This window comes from Leguminivora glycinivorella, chromosome 3 (assembly GCF_023078275.1).
Source record: "Leguminivora glycinivorella isolate SPB_JAAS2020 chromosome 3, LegGlyc_1.1, whole genome shotgun sequence".
In the NCBI taxonomy this organism is placed as follows: Eukaryota; Metazoa; Arthropoda; class Insecta; order Lepidoptera; family Tortricidae; genus Leguminivora; species Leguminivora glycinivorella.
The window spans coordinates 25,521,526-25,546,281 of record NC_062973.1 but is presented as its reverse complement, the minus strand read 5'-3'; the positions used below and the strand labels follow the sequence as shown (position 1 = coordinate 25,546,281).

The following is a 24,756-nucleotide window of genomic DNA, read 5'->3' as shown; positions in this document are numbered from 1 at the left end:
TCGTAACAAGCATCAATTTATAATAAATTAGACTTACGATAAACGGCTACTTTTATCTGATATTAGTGATATCATATAGTTTTATAACAATAATAATAAAATTATAACCTTAATTGCCATTTCATCTGTGTCGATTCCCCGCGAGGGACATTTTTGTTATCAGGTAAGTTTAGATTTAAAATATTTTTATAAATGAAGATATCAAGTTCCTGTTTAGTTTTATCTTGTCCGTTTTCTGCTTAAAATTCAATCATACGATCTAAATTGGACCCTCTTCGCGTTATTCAAATGAACTGGAATGCGTTCAGTAACAATTGATTATTGTGATATACATTTCTACTCTCAAGCTGTTCTGCTGGCTAGATAATCACCGGTTCAGTTTATGGTTGAACAACATAATTACTTGTAATTCTTGGGTTATATGAAAAAAAATAAGTCAGCGATAAAAAAACTTGCATCAATAGTAAACATTGTATCAAAATAATTATATAACTAAAACATATAATATATAATATATTTTTTTTACAGAAATGTCCATTTCTTACATCGCCTTAGTTTTGGCGCTAATAGTGCTAGTGAACGGTGATAGCCCAGTATCTTTGCAAAGGGAACTTGACACAATAGCTCTCACGTCAGAACTCAACCGAAATGATGAACAAGTCTATCGGCTACCCGAGAGCGTTATTCCATTGGAATATGAAATATTCATAGATCTGTATTTTGCTGAACGCACGGATAGACCATTCAGTTTTGATGGCAGAGAAAATATTGTTATTCAGGTAAGCATGCCTATTTTAGGAAGCAGTTTGCAAGGAGAAGTAAAAATCAAAATCGTCTTAGTAATATTTTGAAATGGGTTGGTCGATTAGTTTATGGAATACTTATAATATGTCTAAATGAAAGGTTGTCAAAAGATACAAAAGAAACGATTAATCATGAAATAATTCCAAAACGTATACCGAGACATTCCATTATCATTTGTATTTTGCAGGCTGTTGAAGACAACGTTTCCAACATTGTGCTACATGCCAATGTCGACCGAATAAATGCAATCAGTGTTTTAAATTCAAATGGGGCCCCAGTCGCATTAAACTTATTTGAGCCCTTTACTATACAACCTCAATACCACTTCCTTACTATTAACTTAGGAGAAACTCTAGTTAAAGGGAGCACGTACACTCTCTTTATTGATTATTCTAACACTATGAATGTAGGGCCGATGAAAAGAGGTATCTGGAGAGGATACTACACTGATGATGCCGGCATTGAAAGGTTAGTTTTTTGAATATTATTTTACTACTGTTCCGAAAAAGTAACCCATTCTTTGTCTCAAAGTCAACCAGCTCCCATAACGGAGTTTATTTGCATAGTTTTGAAAAAAAAAATTGTAGCTCTGATTAGTTGAAATTATAAATAAAATTTTACTGGTCTTTTAAATAAGTATAAGATTACATAGCCAAAATATTTTTTACAAAATCTTGTTACAGAATCTATGCAACAACTCATTTTCAACCGTACAATGCACGACAAGCCTTTCCTTGTTGGGACGAGCCTCTCTTCAAGGCTACTTTCAAAGTTCATTTATCTAGTCCAGCTAATTATAACTCCGTTTTCTCTAATACTAAAATTGGGAACATTGAATCGTAAGTATTTATTCGTATTAATCAGTACGTTCAGCTTTCTTAAAATTGTACATGTCGTTAATATGCACATATTGCTTTTCAAGTGAATAAAATAACATACATTTTATTTCAGCCTTTCTAATAACCGCATTCGCACAAACTTCATGGAGACCCCGAAAATGTCATCATATCTAGTGACTTTCCTCGTCAGTGAGACTTTTACAGTCATTGCCGAGGACACCTCCTTCACTCCACCTATCAGAATCATCGGCAGATCCAATACCGTCGGCCTTGGTGACCATGCCTTGAATCTCGCTGTCAAGATGACCACATTCTTTGATGACTACTTTGAAGTCTCGTACGGGACTATGCATCCCAATTTGCTCAACGATCATATTTCTTCCCCTGATTGGGCGTCTGCTGGTACCGAAAATTGGGGAATGGTTAGCTACAGGTAATATAACATAGACTCAAAATTAATTAATATAACAAGGCTAAAAAGAACCAAAAATGTTGGCATCAAAGTCGAAGGTCTCTCAAAAAATTTATAACCGAATCTTAACACTGTCAACTTAAAGAAAACTGAAATACCCCAAAATGAAATCATTATATTTTGTTACGATACTAAATAATTAATGCCTACTATGACAATTTTACAGAGAGTTATACCTGACCTTGAACTCAAGCGAGTCAATCATGAGTAACCAACACTACGCTGGCACACTGGTATCTCATGAGCTGGCCCATAAGTGGTTCGGAAACTTGATCACCTGCTTCTGGTGGAGCAACACGTGGATCAACGAGGGGTTTGCTAGCTACTTTGGCTATATTGCTACGAATCAGGTAAATTCAGAAAGTACATCAAATATTTAAAACTTTATATTTAAGTTTCAAACATTAATTAAATACCTCAATGCTTTTCCGGCTTGATGAAGTAAGCGTCAGGTTAAGCTAAGATAGCAACGACATTGATAGCCCCGCTTGTGCACGAGTAAAGTAAACGTCATAATTTATCTATCAAAATGATCTGAAACAGCTGCCGAATTACCATGATACGATTATCACTTTATTTTGCGTTCAATTGTTATCATTTGGGTATCTACCCTGCGAACTCATTTATTCATTCATTATTCATTGTCCACTCTTTGTCATTCGAGCTTAGTTGAATAATTTTCTCATCCAAGACAATAATTATATATTTTTAGATGTTCCCAGAATACGAATACGAAGACCACTTCAACTCCCGCTACCTCCAAAACTCCATCTCTTTCGACTCCAGCTCCACCGTCGCCCTCAACCATGAGGTCAACACGCCCGCTCAAGTCACTGGCCACTTTGGCACCGTCAGTTACTCCAAAGGTGCCGCTTTTCTCCGAATGATCCATGACATGATCACTCCTGCGACTTTTAGGAAGGCTTGTCGTATCTTCTTAACCAGCAAGTAAGTCGTCCAAGAAACTACTATTTTTGCAAAAAAGAGAATCTCAAAATAGTTATGCTGACCATTAATCTCTTCATTCATTCTATTTTTAGTTCTTATGAACCTACCGATCAGTACGACTTATACAAAGCTTTTGAAGAAGCTATTCAAGAGGATGGCACGTTAAATGAATATCAAGGTTTTAGCTTTGAAGATTTCTACCGTATCTGGGTCAATGAACCTGGTACACCTATTCTGTTGGTTGAGATCAATCATGAAACTGGAGCAATTTCTTTAAAACAAGTAAGTAAGACATAGGGATGTCTTTTGGACAACGTGTATGTATATACTATTGAAAATTTGAGTCCATGTAAATTTTATTTAATATTTTTAGGAGCGATTCTTCTTGAGTCCAACCGCCTCGCCTACTGGTCAAATTTATCCGATTCCTATAACCTACTCTACTAAGAGTAATCCGCAATTTGGCAGCCTTAAGCCCATTCAAATGATGTCCGGCGAAACATTGAGTTTGACCAAGGTAGCTGGCGAAGAATGGGTTATTTTCAATAACCTGCAACATGGTATGTAAATTAAGTAATACACAAATGTATTCAATGGACAATACTCAATCAGTGTTTAGGATCTTTCTTGGCATTCATACTTCACGTTCCCAAATACTCTTGTTGCTTTCTTAGAAGAGTGAGATCAACATCAAAGTTACCTTATAAAGCAACTGATGCAGAATTGACAATCCGAAGAAAGGTCCGTTTTAAAACAAATTTTACTAAATTAATTCTCAATATTGTAATTTTTAAGGACACTACAGGGTGGATTACGATGCCAAATCATGGAGTTTGATCGCTGAAGCTTTGCTGAATGAACCTGAAAGCATTCACTACCTAAACCGAGCCCAAGTGAGTTTTTTGTTTTGTCACTGGCAGAATCATGATCATTTCGATTTTCTATGTTAACACAATTAAAATTTAGAACCTATTGAAGTATATTTTTATGAGCAAACTGGATCTAGTAAGTTTAATTAATATATTATCAATCAAATTTCTTTATTCTTCTTTATTCTTTATTCTACATTATTGCTGTTAAATTATTATTTGACATATTTTTTATGAATAGCATTTCAGTCATTTCGTTCAGTCGACACATATGCACATGTTTACATATCCATTTTCATTCAAGGTTGTCGATGATGTTTTTGCCCTCATGAGGTCTACAAGAATGACCTACAGCTTTGGGTTCAACATTCTGAGGTTCCTTCGTAACGAACACAACATGCATGTTTGGGATGCCGCCATCAGTGGCTTCACCTGGCTCAGAAACAGGCTGAGGCATTTGCCGGAGAGTCAAGCAGAATTCGATGTAAGTACTGACTGCCATATAAAAACAACGTTGACTTTGCAACAGACAGAAATATTTCAATTTACTATATCAAAATCTTTTCGTATTAGTATTCCATTATTTGAATGATTGGATTAATCCTGGGTGTTAGCTGGTCTGCAGTGTTTTTTTTTTCATTTTCATCATCAACATCATATTATGAATTTAAATCTTATCAACAAGTCCGGTTTGTTACGTTATCAAATAAAATGTCATAAATTGAATTTTCTGTCTAAGTTTATCACATTATTTTGCATTAGGGCATGAGTCAATTTTTTTTTATATGAGTCACTCAACCAGGATGCCACATTTTTAGCTTAATTAAAAAACGAATACATTTGTTATCGGGACATTATAGAATTAATTATTTATATGATTATCTAAAGAATGTATTAACTATTGTTTTGAATTATTCATTAAAATTACAAAAGAAAACTAGGATACATCTAAATTAAATCTACACATAATTTGATGGAAAATTGACCTATATTTATGTGTTACTAATCTGAAACCGTTAATGGTTACTGCCATATATTTTTTCTATAAACGTAGTCGGAGCAGTTTTTGGCATTGGATTTACTATAAACTATAAAAATATCATCGATTTTATGTATAATACTAGCTTTTACCCGCGGCTTCGCCCGCGTAATAAAAGTACAGTAGAACCCGGTTAAAACGATCACGTTTAATACGATTTCCCGCATATTACGCCATTTTACGCCGGTCCCTACAATTTGAGACTTGTTTTCAGACATTTTTTCACGGTTAATACGACTCGCATCCCCGCTTAATACACCATCTAAAACCACCCACCTTGCATTACTTTACAACTTTATTTATGCGGGTGACAAAAAATCGGAACTAATTGTACTGTACTAATTACGCGATTCTGGCGACACCGCCACCCGTAAAGATAAATTTGTAATTTGTCGTCCTAATTCAGCGGTTAGTGCTATAGTTCGTACCTACCTACATACACTTCGCTCATTATCTCTGCTGCGGTGTTGAGTTTCTGAATTCTTTGTCCCATCTTTGGTTCAGTGATGTCAAAAATAAAAAGAAAAGCATTATGTCTCCAAGAAAAAATAACCATATTAAAAGTTTACGATTAAAAATCACAATTTTTTCACGTTTAATACGATTTCCCGTATTATACGCTTTTTTGGCTGGGTCCCCTCAGAATCGTTTTAAGCGGGTTCTACTGTATTCTTATTGAAACGTTTACAAAAAATAAGATTTTCATTTGGATCCGTAGGTTTCTTTGTAGGTCGATTAAGGTAAAGCGGGGCAATTCTCGACTGGAGGGCCATTGTAACTGATCTATTTGCTGTACGGTCCGCTTTTGGCTGACTGTACCTTACACCTATTGTTTTTAAATAAATTCTTGCAATGATTGTAGAATTGTTACACAGCGACCACAGCGTCCACAGCGTAGGTAGGAGGTACGAATATGTATGTATTTTACCTTTATAAATATTTATACTGGGGAAACTTCATACAACCCACATAGCCAGTATCTCGACGCTAATGGTCGGTAGGGTAAAAAGTACTTCCTTGCATTATCGCTTACAATTTTTTCCATTTTGCTTATACTTATTGCAAACGTAAACATATAAAAGGCAAGCAAACAACGATCTTCTTACAGCACATTGAATGTAATAGTTATTACGGATGCAGGATACTCGCCGATGCCTACTTACTAATACCTTCCCACTGAGCCACCTGCATTTTACACTGCCTAGATATCGATTGCCGACCGATTATTCCGACCCCAATCCCTATTCTTATCCCCGTCCCTATCTCTATCTTTGTCCCCGTCCCTATCTCTATCTTTGTCCCCGTCCCCGTTCCCGTCCCGTCTCTGTCCCCGTCCCTCCCCTATCCCTATCCCCGTCCCCGTCCCCTATTTTTATCCATATTTCTATCCCTATCCCTATCCCTATCCCTATCCCTATCCCTATCCCTATCCCTATCCCTATCCCTATCCCTATCCCTATCCCTATCCCTATCCCTATCCCTATCCCTATCCCTATCCCTATCCCTATCCCTATCCCTATCCCTATCCCTATCCCTATCCTATCCCTATCCCTATCCCTATCCCTATCCCTATCCCTATCCCTATCCCTATCCCTATCCCTATCCCTATCCCGATCCCGATCCCGATCCCTATCCCTATCCCTATCCCTATCCCTATCCCCTACCCCTATCCCCCCATCCCCCCTACCCCCTACCCCCATCCCTATCCCTATCCCTACCAATATCCCTAACCCTACCCCTATCCCGATCCCGATCCCGATCCCGATGCAGATCCCTATCCCTATCCCCACCCCTATCCCTATCCCTACCAATCCCTATCCCTATCCCTATCCCTATCGATCCTATCCCGATGCTATCCCTATCCCTATCCCTATCCCTATCCCTATCCCTATCCCTATCCCTATCCCTATCCCTATCCCTATCCCTATCCCTATCCCTATCCCTATCCCTATCCCTATCCCTATCCCCATCCCTAGGGGTCCCCCCATCCCCACCCCTACCCCTACCCTACCCCTACCCCTATCCCTACCCCTACCCCTATCCCTATCCCTATCCCTATCCCGATCCCGATCCCGATCCAGATCCCTATCCCTATCCCTACCCCTACCACCCCCACCCTATACCCTACCCCTACCCCTACCCCTATCCCTATCCCTATCCCTATCCCTATCCATATCCCTATCCCTATCCCAATCCCAATCCCAACCCTATCCCTATCCCTATCCCTATCCCCACCCCTACCCCCACCCCCACCCCTACCCCTACCACTACCCCTACCCCTACCCCTACCCCTATCCCTATCCCTATCCTGATCCCGATCCCGATCCAGATCCCTATCCCTATCCCCACCCCTACCACCCCTACCCCCCCCTACCCCTACCCCTACCCCCCCTATCCCTATCCCTATCCCTATCCATATCCCTATCCCTATCCCAATCCCAATCCCAACCCCAATCCCTATCCCTATCCCTAACCCTATCCCGTTCCTGTCCCTGTCCCTGTCCCTGTCCCTGTCCCTGTCCCTGTCCCTGTCCCTGTCCCTGGCCCTGTCCCTGTCCTTGCCCCTGTCAAATTATCATGCTAGGAGGTGAACTTTGAAAAATCCTTTCTTAGTGCTCTGCTCCTCTAAGGAACTTCCGTGTCAATTTGAAATCTCTTGAACCAGAAGTAAAGATAAAAACTAAAGCTATACTTATGGCTATTTTGGATATTTTAACCCCATTGCACAACAAAAGGGGAGAAAATTTCTTTTCCACCTCATTAGATTTTAAAATCGTTGTATTTATCGTAGGGCTTCCAAATACCGGACCTTATCCAATACCGGTATTCATTCCGGTATTGGCGATTTCAATACCGGGATCCCGGGATCCCGGTATTGAAATCGGGAAAATATAAAAACCAAGTAATTTGCTTAAAATAACAAATTTTATTCAAAATCTCGTTCGGTACTTTTCATGCGTGTTATACTACAACGGAATCTTACTGATGGGTCAAATCGATTACATTTCCAACTTCAAAAGTTTCGATATCAACCCAAAACGGTTCGCAAACTTATGTGGCCAAGTCGTTTCAACTTTTATTCTTTTTAAGTATACATACATAGTTCAAAGGGCTGCGCCCTGTGCTCTTTATTTTTGTTATGAGCTATATCTTGATGGGGGTAATATTTTTATTTAAATTAGTATTATTAGTTATTTTTTAGGTGCCCATTCTATTGTACTCGTAATACAACATTGTGTATATCGCATTGCTAGAGGTTGTTTACCTTTTTTCAGTATTTAGGGGTATTAATACTGGCTGGTTACATGGACGATTATTTTTTCCGCTACTAGTTTGACGTTGTTTGTCAGTTCAATCTTAATGTTTATCATAAGTCATAACAAATTGAACTCGTACCTAATTACAACCTTGTCATTTTGAATATTGAGTTTATTTGCTTACTGCGATTACCTGTCCAATTTGAAGTTTACTGTGACAAAGCTTTAAAGTGTTTTACAGTGACATCTTAGCTGTCTATTGGTAAACCTTATGTCGTTGCAGTAACGTACACAAATAAATAGTCTTATGGTTTATGATGGTAGTTAGCAACTATTTTATTGAGTGTAGAGCTAAAAGTCAAGTAGAGCTGTACAGAAAATTAAAAATTCAATTAAAAAAAAAGTAACGATCAGATTAAAAGATGAATACTCTAGATGAGTTTAAAAAAATAAAAATCAGTTGGGGTGTCTGAGGTTTTGAGTGATACCGGAAACACCGTGTATAACAGACGATTCAAGAAGCATCCTTGCGACACTTACGTTCGTAGCTGTATAGGCCAATTCGAGAGAGGATCCCTCATCCGGCAGATGTATGCTTCCCCAGATGGGCGGGGATTAGAGGCCTGCTCGTGACGCCTCATGCGTTTATCATTCAAGGAGGAGAACCAGGCAATGGCGTGCTTGGATTGACCTTCATGGACAACACGGCGCCACGTGGGCAATCAAATGGGAATATCAAATGTGACCATGTCACGCTTCACGCAATCTTTAAAGCGCAGCATTGACCGTCCGATCGGTCTCTTTGCATCTGCAACTTCTCCCAGCAGGATTTGACTTGACAAACGAGTTCGCTCCATTCGATACACATGCCCGAGCCACCTCAGTCACCTCTTCTTTACTATGGCAGTGATACTAGGAAGCTGTGTCTCATTCATGCTGTGTTACATTTTATATTCAGTGTTAATGGTGTAATTGTAGGTACTGTAGATTTAGCTATAATATCCACTTTATTAAATAACAAGCCCCACCGGCCCGCTATCCCTTATACGGGGTTTTGTATGGGTATTTCGTTAGGCTTAACTTACCCTACCCTTTTGACGCGATACCCTTTCATTTTGCTTTTAAAGCCCTAACGAAAGCGCTTACCTAAAATAGCCCAATACCCTTTCAAAACCCTTATCATCAGCTCAGCCTAACGCCATAAGGGTGAGCCTTATATTGGGTTTTATTTGCTTTCCCTTATAGATCATATCGTGCGAGTTTAAATCCTGTACCTCGCTCATAAAGCACACATTACTCCGAACGAAATAACATACGATCGTTACCTATGGCGGCACTGTGTGTGATATTTGCGCGTTTCTGTTTAATGGAAACGACTGTAGATAAAATAAGGTTTAATTTTCAATACCAAATACTTATAGTTATGATAGGCTCCTGCTTTGCTCAGGTGTAACACAGGCAAACGCTGCTTTTTAGGGTTCCGTAGTCAACTAGGAAGTTAGGAACCCTTATATAGTTTCGCCATGTCTGTCTGTCCGTCCGTCCGTCCGCGGATAATCTCAGTAACCGTTAGCACTAGAAAGCTGAAATTTGGTCCCAATATGTATATCAATCACGCCAACAAAGTTCAAAAATAAAAAATGGCAGAAATGTTTTATTAGGGTACCCCCCCACCCTACATGTAAAGTGGGGGCTGATTTTTTTTTTCATTCCAACCACAACGTGTGATATATTGTTAGATAGGTATTTAAAAATGAATAAGGGTTTACTAAGATTGTTTTTTGATAATATTGATATTTTCGGAAATAATCGCTCCTAAAGGAAAAAAAAGTGCGTCCCCCCACCTCTAACTTTTGAACCATAAGTTTAAAAAATATGAAAAAAATCACAAAACTAGAACTTTATAACGACTTTCTAGGAAAATTGTTTTGAACTTGATAGGTTCAGTAGTTTTTGAGAAAAATATGAAAAACTTCGGAACCCTACACTGATCGTGGCCCGACACGCTCTTGGCCGGTTTTTTTTATCGGACTTGTCTTGATGAGTACCCGAAGTCTAGCTGATGCTGAACCCTGGCTGCACCTAGGAGAACTCGGGTTTAGCGTAATACAGGCAAACGCTGTTTTCGTCATCGGACTTGTCTTGATGAGTACTCGAGTGAGCAGTACCCGAAGTCCAGCTGATGCTGAACCCTGGCTGTACCTAGGGGAACTCGGGCTTAGTGTAACCCAGGCAAACGCTGTTTTCGTCATCGGACTTGTCTTGATGAGTACTCGAGCGAGCAGTACCCAAAGTCCAGCTGATGCTGAACTCTGGCTGCTCCTATGGGAACTCGGGTTTAGTGTAACACAGGCAAACGCTGTTTTCATCATCGGACTTGTCTTGATGAGTACTCGAGTGAGCAGTACCCGAAGTCCAGCTGATGCTGAACCCTGGCTGCACCTAGGGGAACTCGGGTTTAGTGTTACACAGGCAAACGCTGTTTTCGTCATCGGACTTGTCTTGATGAGTACTCGAGTGAGCAGTACCCAAAGTCCAGCTGATGCAGAACCCTGGCTGCACCTATGGGAACTCGGGTTTAGTGTAACCCAGGCAAACGCTGTTTTCGTCATCGGACTTGTCTTGATGAGTACTCGAGCGAGCAGTACCCAAAGTCCAGCTGATGCTGAACTCTGGCTGCTCCTATGGGAACTCGGGTTTAGTGTAACACAGGCAAACACTGTTTTCATCATCGGACTTGTCTTGATGAGTACTCGAGTGAGCAGTACCCGAAGTCCAGCTGATGCTGAACCCTGGCTGCATCTAGGAGAACTCGGGTTTAGTGTAACACAGGCAAACGCTGTTTTCGTCATCGGACTTGTCTTGATGAGTACTCGAGTGAGCAGTACCCGAAGTGCAGTTGATGCTGAACCCTGGCTGCACCTAGGGGAACTCGGGCTTAGTGTTACACAGGCAAACGCTGTTTTCTTCATCGGAATTGTCTTGATGAGTACTCGAGTGAGCAGTACCCAAAGTCCAGCTGATGCTGAACTCTGTTTGCACCTAGGGGAACTCGGGTTTAGTGTAACCCAGGCAAACGCTGTTTTCGTCATCGGACTTGTCTTGATGAGTACTCGAGCAAGCAGTACCCAAAGTCCAGCTGATGCTGAACTCTGGCTGCACCTAGGGGAACTCGGGTTTAGTGTAACACAGGCAAACGCTGTTTTCGTCATCGGACTTGTCTTGATGAGTACTCGAGTGAGCAGTACCCGAAGTCCAGCTGATGCTGAACCCTGGCTGCATCTAGAGGAACTCGGGTTTAGTGTAACACAGGCAAACGCTGTTTTCGTCATCGGACTTGTCTTGATGAGTACTCGAGTGAGCAGTACCCGAAGTGCAGTTGATGCTGAACCCTGGCTGCACCTAGGGGAACTCGGGTTTAGTGTTACACAGGCAAACGCTGTTTTCGTCATCGGACTTGTCTTGATGAGTACTCGAGTGAGCAGTACCCAAAGTCCAGCTGATGCTGAACTCTGTTTGCACCTAGGGGAACTCGGGTTTAGTGTAACACAGGCAAACGCTGTTTTCGTCATCGGACTTGTCTTAATGAGTATTTGGGTGAGCTGTACCCAAGATAGAGCTGATGCTGAAACCTGGCTGTACCTAGGGGAACTCGGGTTTGGTGTAACATAGGCAAACGGGTAGTTCTACCATTTCGTGCAAATCATATGTTTGTTGATATAAAGCATATACTAACTCCTAAATTCATTTCAAATATTTTTATATGTTGCGTAAGGTTCATAGGTATACTTTGCATCTAAAATGAATTATATTATTGCAATATAAAATATATAAATAAAATATAAACATGCTAAAACTTCATTACCATTACCAGTTAGAACCTAGATTTATAGATTCGAGAGCAAATTACATAACTATTACATGTAACGCAGCGTGGCAGATGAAGTACTTATAAGGGAAAAAAATTTGGTGGTTTATACAGTATTAACATTGATATTTATATCCACCGCTTCAAAATATTTTTGTACAGAAAATAATTTCATTACCATAAGTTTAATTTGCAACAATGGAATTGGCCAGTAGGCATTGCAAGTGTTATTCTATACGACGTTCGCTCTGACCGCGATCACCACATCAGTCGGCCAGTAAACAGTGAACAGGACTGACGTGTGCCATTTTTTTATAAAAAAATATATCGCGCCGGAGATTTGGATTTGGTACGTTTTTTCTTCATTACCATTTGCACTGTTTTGCTATTTAATTGTTACGTGTTTTATTGAACTATGAATATTTAAATAATGAATATTCTATTCGAAAGCTTAGTGAATAAATATACCTAGAATAGCATTTGCTTTTTTAAGAGTTAATCGACAAAAGGTAAAGAAAACTCATTACCATTCTTTCCATTACCGTAATTTACTGTTTACTATAAAGAGAATGGTAATGAACATAAAACGGTGGTAATGAATTGCAGTATTAAATTCATTACCATCATTTTATGTTAATTACCATTCTCGTTTATTAGCATGCTCCTGACTATTGAAAGTAACAAGTAAATATTCAAAACTACGTTTTCAGTAGGTATATTAAAATAGAACATGTTATTATTAATTACTGTTTCTCTTTTTTTGTGTTTTTGGCTTTTTTATTTGACACTTCATTACCATCATCGCATTTTCATTCCCATAAATATCTATCATCATTACCATATTCTATACTTCATTACCATTTCTTTTGGAAAATCTTTTGTTCATAAATCGGTAAATTTTGCGTATAATAGAAAATGCATTATTGATAAATGTTTCTTTTTCATAGTTCTTACCATTACCACACAAAAAAATGGAAATTAAAAAATTCTCCCAAATTTTGCCGATTTGCACGAAATGATAGAACTACCCAAACGCTGTTTGCGTCATCGGACATGTCTTGACGAGGACTTGGGTGCGCAGTAGCCAAGACAGCGCTGTAGCTGAGCCCTGGCGGTATCTAGGGCAACTCTGGTTTCGGTACATTATAATATAGAAATATTTCATGCAATCTCAAGTTAGGTATAACAACATAATATTAACTGAACAAAAATCTTACCAGAAGTGAATATTAACATCAAGTAGTTAGAACACATTTATTAATTTGCCATACATGAAACACTTTATTTGTGTATAAAAATACGTATGTATATCCATTTGAATATCAAAATTAAGTACAGTCGATTTCACTAATAGTAACACACTAGGAGTTCCAAGCGTCCATAGACTGCGGTAACTACTTACTATCTACTAAGACGCGCGCGCGCGCTGTATGCTTGATTGCCACCAGAAAAGTATTTCTGTTTCAAACGATCTTCATAGAATTCACAACAATCAACAGAAATAGTTTGACAGATTCTATGGTACTACTCAACTCAACCAAGTACCAGTCATAAAGACGAGTCTCAGATATTTCACGATGACAAAAACGTTTTACCTATGTTGCACGAAACCCGAGTTCCTCTAGGAATAGCCCGAGTTCAGCATCAGCTCTACCTTGGTTACTGCTCACTCAAGTACTCATCAATACGAGTCCGATGGCAAAACAGCGTTTGCATATGTTGCACGAAACCCGAGTTCCCTTAGGAATAGCCAGGGTTCAGCATCAGCTCTCTACCTTGGTTACTGCTCACAGTGCTCACTCAAGTACTCATCAATAAAAATCCGATGACGAAAACAGCGTTTGCCTATGTTGCACGAAACCCGAGTTCCCTTAGGAATAGCCAGGGTTCAGCATCAGCTCTGCCCTGGTTACTGCTCACTCAAGTACTCACCAAAACAAGTCCGATGACGAAAACAGCGCTTGCCTATGTTACACCAAACCCGCGTTCCCCTAGGAAAAGCCAGGGTTCAGCATCAGCTCTACCTTGGTTACTGCTCACACAAGTACTCATCAAGACAAGTCCGATGACGAAAACAGCGCTTGCCTATGTTACTCCAAGCCCGCGTTCCCCTGGGAAAAGCCAGGGTTCAGCATCAGCTCTACCTTGGTTACTGCTCACTCAAGTACTCATCAATACAAGTCCGATGACGAAAACAGCGTTTGCCTATGTTGCACGAAACCCGAGTTCCCTTAGGAATAGCCAGGGTTCAGCATCAGCTCTACCTTGGTTACTGCTCACACAAGTACTCATCAAGACAAGTCCGATGACGAAAACAGCGCTTGCCTATGTTACTCCAAACCCGCGTTCCCCTGGGAAAAGCCAGGGTTCAGCATCAGCTCTACCTTGGTTACTGCTCACTCAAGTACTCATCAATACAAGTCCGATGACGAAAACAGCGTTTGCCTATGTTGCAAGAAACCCGAGTTCCCTTAGGAATAGCCAGGGTTCAGCATCAGCTCTACCTTGGTTACTGCTCACACAAGTACTCATCAAGACAAGTCCGATGACGAAAACAGCGCTTGCCTATGTTACTCCAAACCCGCGTTCCCCTGGGAAAAGCCAGGGTTCAGCATCAGCTCTACCTTGGTTACTGCTCACTCAAGTACTCATCAATACAAGTCCGATGACGAAAACAGCGTTTGCCTATGTTGCACGAAACCCGAGTTCCCCAAGAAATAGCCAGGGTTCAGCATCAGCTCTACCTTGGTTACTGCTCACTCAAGTACTCATCAAAACAAGTCCGATGACGAAAACAGCGCTTGCCTATGTTAAACCAAACCCGCGTTCCCCTGGGAAAAGCCAGGGTTCAGCATCAGCTCTACCTTGGTTACTGCTCACACAAGTACTCATCAAGACAAGTCCGATGACGAAAACAGCGCTTGCCTATGTTACTCCAAACCCGCGTTCCCCTGGGAAAAGCCAGGGTTCAGCATCAGCTCTACCTTGGTTACTGCTCACACAAGTACTCATCAAGACAAGTCCGATGACGAAAACAGCGCTTGCCTATGTTACTCCAAACCCGCGTTCCCCTGGGAAAAGTCAGGGTTCAGCATCAGCTCTACCTTGGTTACTACTCACTCAAGTACTCATCAAGACAATTCCGATGACGAAAACAGCGTTTGCCTATGTTGCACGAAACCCGAGTTCCCTTAGGAATAGCCAGGGTTCAGCATCAGCTCTACCTTGGTTACTGCTCACTCAAGTACTCATCAATACAAATCCGATGACGAAAACAGCGTTTGCCTATGTTGCACGAAACCCGAGTTCCCTTAGGAATAGCCAGGGTTCAGCATCAGCTCTACCTTGGTTACTGCTCACACAAGTACTCATCAAGACAAGTCCGATGACGAAAACAGCGCTTGCCTATGTTACTCCAAACCCGCGTTCCCCTGGGAAAAGCCAGGGTTCAGCATCAGCTCTACTTTGGTTACTGCTCACTCAAGTACTCATCAATACAAGTCTGATGACGAAAACAGCGTTTGCCTATGTTGCACGAAACCCGAGTTCCCTTAGGAATAGCCAGGGTTCAGCATCAGCTCTACCTTGGTTACTGCTCACACAAGTACTCATCAAGACAAGTCCGATGACGAAAACAGCGCTTGCCTATGTTACTCCAAACCCGCGTTCCCCTGGGAAAAGGCAGGGTTCAGCATCAGCTCTACCTTGGTTACTGCTCACTCAAGTACTCATCAATACAAGTCCGATGACGAAAACAGCGTTTGCCTATGTTGCACGAAACCCGAGTTCCCCTAGAAATAGCCAGGGTTCAGCATCAGCTCTACCTTGGTTACTGCTCACTCAAGTACTCATCAAAACAAGTCCGATGACGAAAACAGCGCTTGCCTATGTTAAACCAAACCCGCGTTCCCCTGGGAAAAGCCAGGGTTCAGCATCAGCTCTATCTTAGAAACTGCTCACCCAATTAACTCATCAAGGCGAGTTGGATGACGAAAACGGCTTATTTTTATGTTGGCAATTAACGTTTTCAATGTGTAATGATAATGGTTAATTGTATTGATTTTCGGCCAACACTGTATATTTACATGCATACATACATATTTACATATTTATATCTAAAATATAAACTTATTTAATTAAAAAGGGGTACAAATTAGCTTACAAATAAAATGAAATTAAATCTACTTAAAAACTTAAATAACTGTAAAACTAAAAAACGTACATCGAGTATAAAACAAAAAAAAACCTACTGGAAGAGGCCTCCCCGCGCAACCCCTGGTGCAAAGGTGCCCATTACACTCGCCGCGTTACCGCGTTGAATGGCAATGAACAGCCTCTGCAAAAGGAATGACCCTGAGCGCGGGTCTAGGCCTCTTTCCCGTAAGCGGCGCCCCAATTCACGGTGGAAGACTTTTGCCTCCGCGCACCAGCAACCGGACGTCTCTACAGCTACCGGGACGAACAGGTAGTTGGTGAGCGCCGAGTACTTTTGCCGCATATTTATATTCATACATACATACCTACATACATTCATACATACCTACATACATTCATACGTACGAACATACATACTGATCTATGGGCGACGATGATCATTTACCATCAGGCGATCCATCAGTCCCTTGTCTCCCAGTTCATTAAAAATAATTTCTAGCCGTGTTCTACTTCTATCCAACGAAAACATGTTTCGTTGCAAAATTAAAAATGGGGCTCATAGTGCGGAGTGGCAACAGTGCATTTTCCTTCCTGTTCTTACACTAGCTTAGATTCGTAATCCTGTCTCTTTCACGCAAGGCTCGACTACGCTTTAACAAAAGGGAAAGCCTTATAAATAGCGCTTAAAATAAGGGTAACCCTTATTAAAGGCTTGCAAGCCGTATCGGATAGCGGTAAGCCAATGCACAGGGCTAGCTTTATTGTTTTGCTAAGTTTTTTGTAAGGGCTAGTCAAATGAATGGGCTTGCAGTTCGAAAGGGAGAGTCTCTCGATTGGGTCGTCCTTACGTTAGGGATTCCCAATGAAAGGCTTGTAGCGCGGAAGGGGTTGTCCGGTCCCTGTAACAAGCATTAAGAGCATTTATCGATTACACACACTCTATAGTTTCATCATTGACTTTAGAAATTAGAACATGAGATTTTTTTTTTTGGAAACACATTGTAATCAATATCTGTACAATTTAGTGGTATTTTTGTTTTTGTGGCGCTAGAGGCGCTAAAGCACTAATAAAATAAATCCGCCAAATCATTGAACAAATAGCCGAGAAAGCTAAATTGTCCGACATAGATTATAAAAAATCACATTAAGAAATAATCTATGGAATCACACATTACTTTGCGGAAATCCATGATAATCAAAATCAAAAAGATTACTTCGCTTAATAGGAACACTTAATTTACGGATTAGAAAAGTAATTTTCTTGATTTTGATAGTTGAGTAGTGAGTTCCCAATTTCGTTACTTATAGGGAATGTTACGGCAAAGTTTTGAGCTAGAGTTCAACACACTAACGCACACGTACAGTAAAAATAGAGTAGCTACGGCAGACGTTAGTTCGTATGCATTAACCAATTTTTTGAAAAGTTATATCTATGATATAGATGCATCAAGGCGATTTCTTTACAGAGGATACGTGGCCTGTTGCAAGTTGCAACTACGTTTGACGTGTTGCTTCTCTGTCACACTTACGTGCGAATTCACAAGTGCGACAAATGTGTCAAAAAATGTTCGCGGCGGACCCTCCTCAATGAATGCTTTTGACACGTATCTTTAATTCTTTATCTAGGTAATCATCGAAAACACTATCATTATTATACAAATATTGCAAAAACACCAAACAGAGAATGTGTCAAATCGAAAAGCGAGAGCAAGAAGCAAGATTTACGCGTGTAGTGACCATCGTGATGCAGAAACTTAACGTTTTTGAAGAGTAATTTACGTTAATTTGGCATAATTTGTTAGTTTTTAAAAATACCGGGATCCCGGTATTGCTAAATTAAATACCGGTATTGAAATGTGCCCAAAAAAAGGCGGGATCCCGGGATCCCGAGATACCGGGATCCCGGTATTGGAAGCCCTAATTTATCGTGATCAGCGACCCGATAAACCATAAAAACGATACCCATATTGTGTTTTTTTTGACTTTACCCCCTTTGCACCCCTTTAGGGGTCAAATTTTCAAAAAACCTGAAACATGTATTTAGTCATAATATGTCTTTAGGAATCCTCCTGTGAAGTTTCGAATAAAATAGTCAAACTAATCTTGTTTTCCCATACAAACTTTGAACCCCCATTTCACCCTTTTAAGAGGAGAATTTTGAAAAATCCTTTCTTAGTGCTCCTCTACGCCATATAAGGAACCCATGGTTTCGCCTGTGTGTTGATATATCAATCAGTCAGTCAATATCTTCTTTTATATATTTAAACCCCATTGCACCACAACAGGGGAGAAGGTATTTCACTTCCGCCTCGTTAGATTTTAAAAACGTTGTATTTATCGTGATCAGCGACCCGATAAACCGTAAAAACGATACCCATATTGATTTTTTGACTTTATCACCCCCTTTTCACCCTTTTAGGGGTTAAATTAAAAAAAAACCTGAAACACGTATTCAGTCATATGTCTTAAGGAATCTTCCTGTGAAGTTTCGAATAAAATAGTCAAACTAATCTTGTTTCCCCATACAAACTTTGAACCCCCATTTGACCCCATTAGGAGGTGAATTTTGGAAAATCCTTTCTTAGTGCTCTTCTACACCATATACGGAACCTACGTGCCAAATTTGAAATCTCTAGGACCAGCGGTTTCGGCTGTGTGTTGATATGTCAGTCAGTCAGTCAATATCTTCTTTTATATTTTTTTGATATTTAAACCCCATTGCACCACAACAGGGGAGAAGGTATTTCACTTCCGCCTCGTTAGATTTTAAAAACGTTGTATTTATTGTGATCAGCGACCCGATAAACCATAAAAACGATACTCATATTGATTTTTTGACTTTATCACCCCCTTTTCACCATTTAAGGGGTTAAATTTTCAAAAAACCTGAAACACGTATTCAGACATATGTCTTAAGGAATCTTCCTGTGAAGTTTCGAATAAAATAGTCAAACTAATCTTGTTTCCCCATACAAACTTTGAACCCCCATTTGACCCCCTTAGGAGGTGAATTTTGAAAAATCCTTTCTTAGTGCTCCTCTACACTATATAAGGAACCTACGTGCCAAATTTGAAATCTCTAGGACCAGCGGTTTCGGCTGTGCGTTGATATGTCAGTCAGTCAGTCAGTCAGTCAGTCAGTCAGTCAGTCGGTCAGCTTCTTCTTTTATATATTTAGATTGACACGCGATTGTATAAAACAAATTATTCTTACATCTGCTTAACTAATATAATTACATACATACATACATACAATCACGCCTGTTTCCCAGAGGGGTAGGCAGAGATCACGGATTTCCATTTACTACGATCCTGACAAACCACTTTCGCTTCACACACTTTCATAACGTTTCTCATACACGCTCGTCGGTTTCGAGTACTTCTGACCTGGCCTTTTTGCAATATTTCCCCGATTTGAACAAGAAAAGTTCGCCTAGGTCTTCCACTTCTAACTGACTTTTCCACTCTTTTTTCATATACTTTCTTCGTTACTCTCTTCTCATCCATGTCTACATGCCCGAACCACCTTAACCTGTAAAAATAGTTGTCTTATCTAATAAATTAATGAAAAATCATAATCTTCTTCATCAAATGCCATCTCTAACTGTTTATCGACGGTTGCATCTACTAAAACGAGTAAAATAAAAAAAGTCTACCCTAACTATCGTCTTCACTCCACAGGCGTTTATCCTCGACACAATGTCTCACCTGCTCGAGCACGTTGGCTTCAACGTACTTAGTACAGACACACCAACAGACATCATGAACCGCCAAGCCGCCCTGCACTTTGCTTGCTTGCTCGGACACGAGCAATGTGTGACTGAGTCGAGGAACCAATTCCTGAGGTTTAAGGACCATAATGTATGGTGAGTTCTAGAACTTTATTAATCATTTTGTTCCGGTTTTGGTCTACTTGCGCTGGTGGCCTAGCGGTAAGAGCGTGTGACTTTCGATCCGGAGGTCACAGGGTCGAACCCGGCTCGTACCAAAGAGTTTTTCTGAACTTATGTGCGAAACGTCATTTGATATTTGGACAGTGTTATGGAATAAGCGATCAAGCGACAGTTAGTTGAAATCGAGAAAATGAGCTAGAAAGATTTGAAATTTGAATCAGTTGTTGTAAGTTCATTTATAAAGTTAAAAAGTTAATTTTGACATTGAACCTATAAAAGTGTTCATAATTTAAATAGATAAAAAAAATAACACCATACCTATTCAAGTTTCGAAGTTATTAACGTTTTTCCGCTTGATTCTTTATTGAACTAATACTGGGATGAGGTTAATTTATTTCGCCGTAGCGTACTATGAGACATATTTTGTCGCTTGATTCTTTAATGCAAATTGTTAGAGGTAAAGTGAATACTGGAATAAAATAAAATTCCATATATTTGAGTAAATAGTGCTATTGTAAATAAATAACAACAATGTTTTCCTCCACAATGATTAGAACTGATCCGTCTAACAATTTAGTTTTGTTCTCCAATCAACTTTTTTTAATAAATGTCAAAAAAATCAGCATATATGGCAAAATTGGCATTGTAACTAATAATAATTCATTAGTACTAGCCAGGATCACACACATAAGATATTATGATATAACAAAACCTCTTGATACTTAGTTCTCATTAAGCGAAATATCCTGCAATTTCAAATATGTAACAACGAATTAAACGACACTATTAGGGCGGTTAAATCGATATTGCGTTTATAAATCATCAAAACTTTAAACCAAAACGAATTAATAACATTTTTATGGCGTTTAACTCGATTTTGCGATTTAGAATATACACTTATTATAATTTGTAAAAGTAAATTTGGCGTTCAATTCGTTTTTACGTAACGACTTAGTACACAGGGCCATACAAATTTTAACGTGTCGCTTGATTCTACTCCCTAAAATAAGGCTGTAAGCATGATTTTTCAACAAAGAAATAGTCAATACTATAGATTATCACATTTATATCCGAACTGCATTCATAACTTTTTTTTCGGATTTTGGCGCTTAGTTCGCTATTCCATAACACCGTCCATTTGCCAGTCGCTTTTCGGTGAAGGAAAACATCGTGAAGAAACTGGACTAATTCCAATAAGGCCTAGTTACCCTTCGGGTTGGAAGGTCAGATGGCAGTCGCTTTCGTAAAAACTAGTGCCTACGCCAAATCTTGAGATTAGTTGTCAAAGCGGACCCCAGGCTCCCATGAGCCGTGGCAAATGCCAAGATAACGCAAGGAGGCTGATGATGACCTAAGAAACATAATTTGATATCAGTATGTCGCTGTATAAATCCGATAATTATATTAATTGCAAATAACATTGTTAATCCTGTTTTTTCTTTCCATAAATGATTACCCTTTATATTAATAGCTGCCTATGTTATGTACATTCAGGGTGCACGGAGGAATTCGTCGTAACGTGTACGTGGTTGGTGTGCGAGAGGGAGACGAACAGGACTTTAACTTCATCCTCTCTCGTTTGCGCTCGTCGAATCTTGCCCATGACCAGCTTGAGATGCTGAGGGCTATGGGTGCTGCTAAGAATCCAGCATTACTAACTAGGTAATGATTTTAAAGTTACTAGTGTAAGGGATACTGAAAAATCCAACCATTATAGGAGCATTTTCTAATTGGGCCCCCTATTAGCGTAAGTTGTTAACAAAAAAAAATTATCTACTCGCTGTCAGTTTTGTGACGACAATAATTAAGCATATAATCTGTCTAAAAAATTACTTTTTTCACAATCTCAATGTAGATTATAGCTTAAAATTTATATAATTAACACAAAAACAATATCTTTATTGAAATTTCATGCTTAATTATCGTTACAAAACTGACAATGAGGTCATTTTTGTTAACAATTAACGCTAATTTCCCAATTTCTGAAAATGCCCTTATAGCATATGTCAATATGAACCAAAGCATATGAGAATGATACGAACTTTACGGAGTCTATACCAACTAATGCCAGTAGATAGTGATTTTGCCTGTCGGCTGAATATTATCAATTTATTGTTTTAATTAACATGTGGTCTTATATATTATCTCATACAGATAATGTACCAGTTTCCATATGAAAATAATAAATACCCATAATATCTAGGAGACTTTATTTGTAAATCCAGGAAAAACGACACAAAATACGTTTAACAAATGGAAAACAAATAATTTATAAATAAAAACTGAATACAGATACTTGGAGCTGACGCTGACTAATGAAGTGAGGTCTCATGACAAGGCGAATTCCTTCAACTACGCTCTTCTAGGCAACAAGGAGAACGCGCCCACAGTTCTACAGTTTGTGAAGAACAACATCGATGCTATGAGGGTCGCGTAAGTAGCCTCATTCTCGTTTGATCTATCTGGAATACGGGTGAAGTACAAACCAGTCAAGATACATTATGCTACACTCAGTTCAACCTAAGTTGTCCAATCATGTACACACACACTGCTGGAAAACATTATCTCAATTTTCTCTGGAATTGCACATTAACCATCACTAAAAATGTTATGATACACTTAAATAAAATCACAAAGTATTGAAATCAATCAAAAAACCACTGAAAAATATCATTTCTAAAAAGATTTTCATCAATAATTGTAATTACGAACGGATGACATCAAAAACTCCTGACATTACGAAGTCTAAATTGTCTATGAGTCATAATGTTGGGATGACAACTTATCGTTATGAACGATCGATATGAACGTTTGAGTTTCTATAGCTTTGAAAAAGTGCGTTGATATTAATTACAATAATTTATCAGATTTTTTACCGACTTCTTTACGTTTTATTTCCTACCTCTTTACAATAAATATTTTACTATCAGTATATTTTTTGTTGTATTAATGTTAATGTTAGGTACTATAAAATGAATACTGTACTAGCCTTTTCCATAGGATTGTTGCAAATGTGACGAAACCTAACAAAATTTAGTTTTTACATAAATATTGTGTGACGTAAAATTGAAAATCCTCTGATATGACGTTAGCAGCGTTTATTTACAAATTATCGTTAATACATCATTTTATCGACATTTCCAATCACTAGTAATTGTCTTTGATCATATTTGACGTTTCGTTTGTTTACATGATAGGACAAGTAAAGATGAACTGACTGTAGTTTTAATAATTACCAAATTTTTCTTGTCCATTGTTGTGATTTTTGACCTAAAATACTTAGTTACATAAATTATGTGCTATTTTACAGGTACGTTGAAGATGCCCCACCAAACCCCGTACACACTTGCCTCTCCAACTTGGCTTCCTATCTAGAAGAACCTGAGCTAGTTGAGGTACAGTCTGTAGTTCATAATTCAAATAATGTTAAAAGTTTTATAACATGCCTAATTTGCTTCCAATTTTATCACTTATCAATGTGGATAAAGCACTCGTCACCTTCTGGAAAGTATGTCAGTGTGAGAGTGACATATGTCGTATCCACGTGGATAAGTGATAAAATATGAAGCATAATAGCCCAACTGGTCATATATAGCGCTTTGCTTCTTCTTTTTTATGCGCACTGCCAAGGAGTAGGATTTCTTGCCGGCAGCAATATTTCCGAGCTCATATTCCGGCAATCTTCAAATCAAGGGGAACAGGCATCTTCTGGGTGAGCTCACTCCATCGTAGGCCACGTCCTTGCCTTTGGATAGTATGTGGCCAAGAGTAAGCCCATTTGTAATAATAAAAAAAAATGTTTGTCACTATGATAGATAAAGAATAAAGATCAAAATTCAAATTTTTATTCACTACGCATTCTAAATTTGGATACGACTGATTCTCATTCTCATTTCAGTATGAAGAATGGCTACGGTCCACCCAAGTCGGGACTCTCCAATACAACACCGCCTTATCCGCCATCACATCAGCAAGAAACAACATGGCGTGGGGAACCGACAACGTCGACAACATTCTAGGTGCCATCAGAGACGATGCTACAAGGGTCGTCACTTCTGTCTTTATGCTTGGTGCTATGGCTCTATTGGCTGTTATCGCATAGACTATTTATCTAATAGATTTTGAAACTATTGTTATCAATGTTATGAGTATGAATAAAGAACTGTTTAAATAATTTGTAAATATTTATTGTATTCCATATGAAAATAATAAATACCCATAATATCTAGGAGACTTTATTTGTAAATCCAGGAAAAACGACACAAAATACGTTTAACAAATGGAAAACAAATAATTTATAAATAAAAACTGAATACAGATACTTGGAGCTGACGCTGACTAATGAAGTGAGGTCTCATGACAAGGCGAATTCCTTCAACTACGCTCTTCTAGGCAACAAGGAGAACGCGCCCACAGTTCTACAGTTTGTGAAGAACAACATCGATGCTATGAGGGTCGCGTAAGTAGCCTCATTCTCGTTTGATCTATCTGGAATACGGGTGAAGTACAAACCAGTCAAGATACATTATGCTACACTCAGTTCAACCTAAGTTGTCCAATCATGTACACACACACTGCTGGAAAACATTATCTCAATTTTCTCTGGAATTGC

At 39.2% G+C, this 24,756-nt stretch overlaps 1 protein-coding gene across 1 annotated transcript; it reads left to right on the top strand.

The window, feature by feature from the left end:
- The first annotated feature begins 80 nt into the window (after positions 1-80).
- On the top strand, positions 81-24,318 carry LOC125242736 (membrane alanyl aminopeptidase-like). The gene is made up of 16 exons (XM_048151656.1): positions 81-163; positions 529-779; positions 992-1,272; positions 1,488-1,643; positions 1,756-2,076; positions 2,282-2,465; positions 2,828-3,063; positions 3,156-3,345; positions 3,437-3,623; positions 3,859-3,956; positions 4,237-4,416; positions 19,933-20,117; positions 21,639-21,806; positions 22,437-22,577; positions 23,455-23,539; positions 24,043-24,318. The coding sequence occupies exons 2-16, from the start codon at positions 531-533 to the stop codon at positions 24,244-24,246; spliced, it is 2,865 nt and encodes a 954-aa protein (XP_048007613.1). The 5' UTR covers positions 81-163; positions 529-530; the 3' UTR covers positions 24,247-24,318.
- The last annotated feature ends 438 nt before the right edge of the window (positions 24,319-24,756 follow it).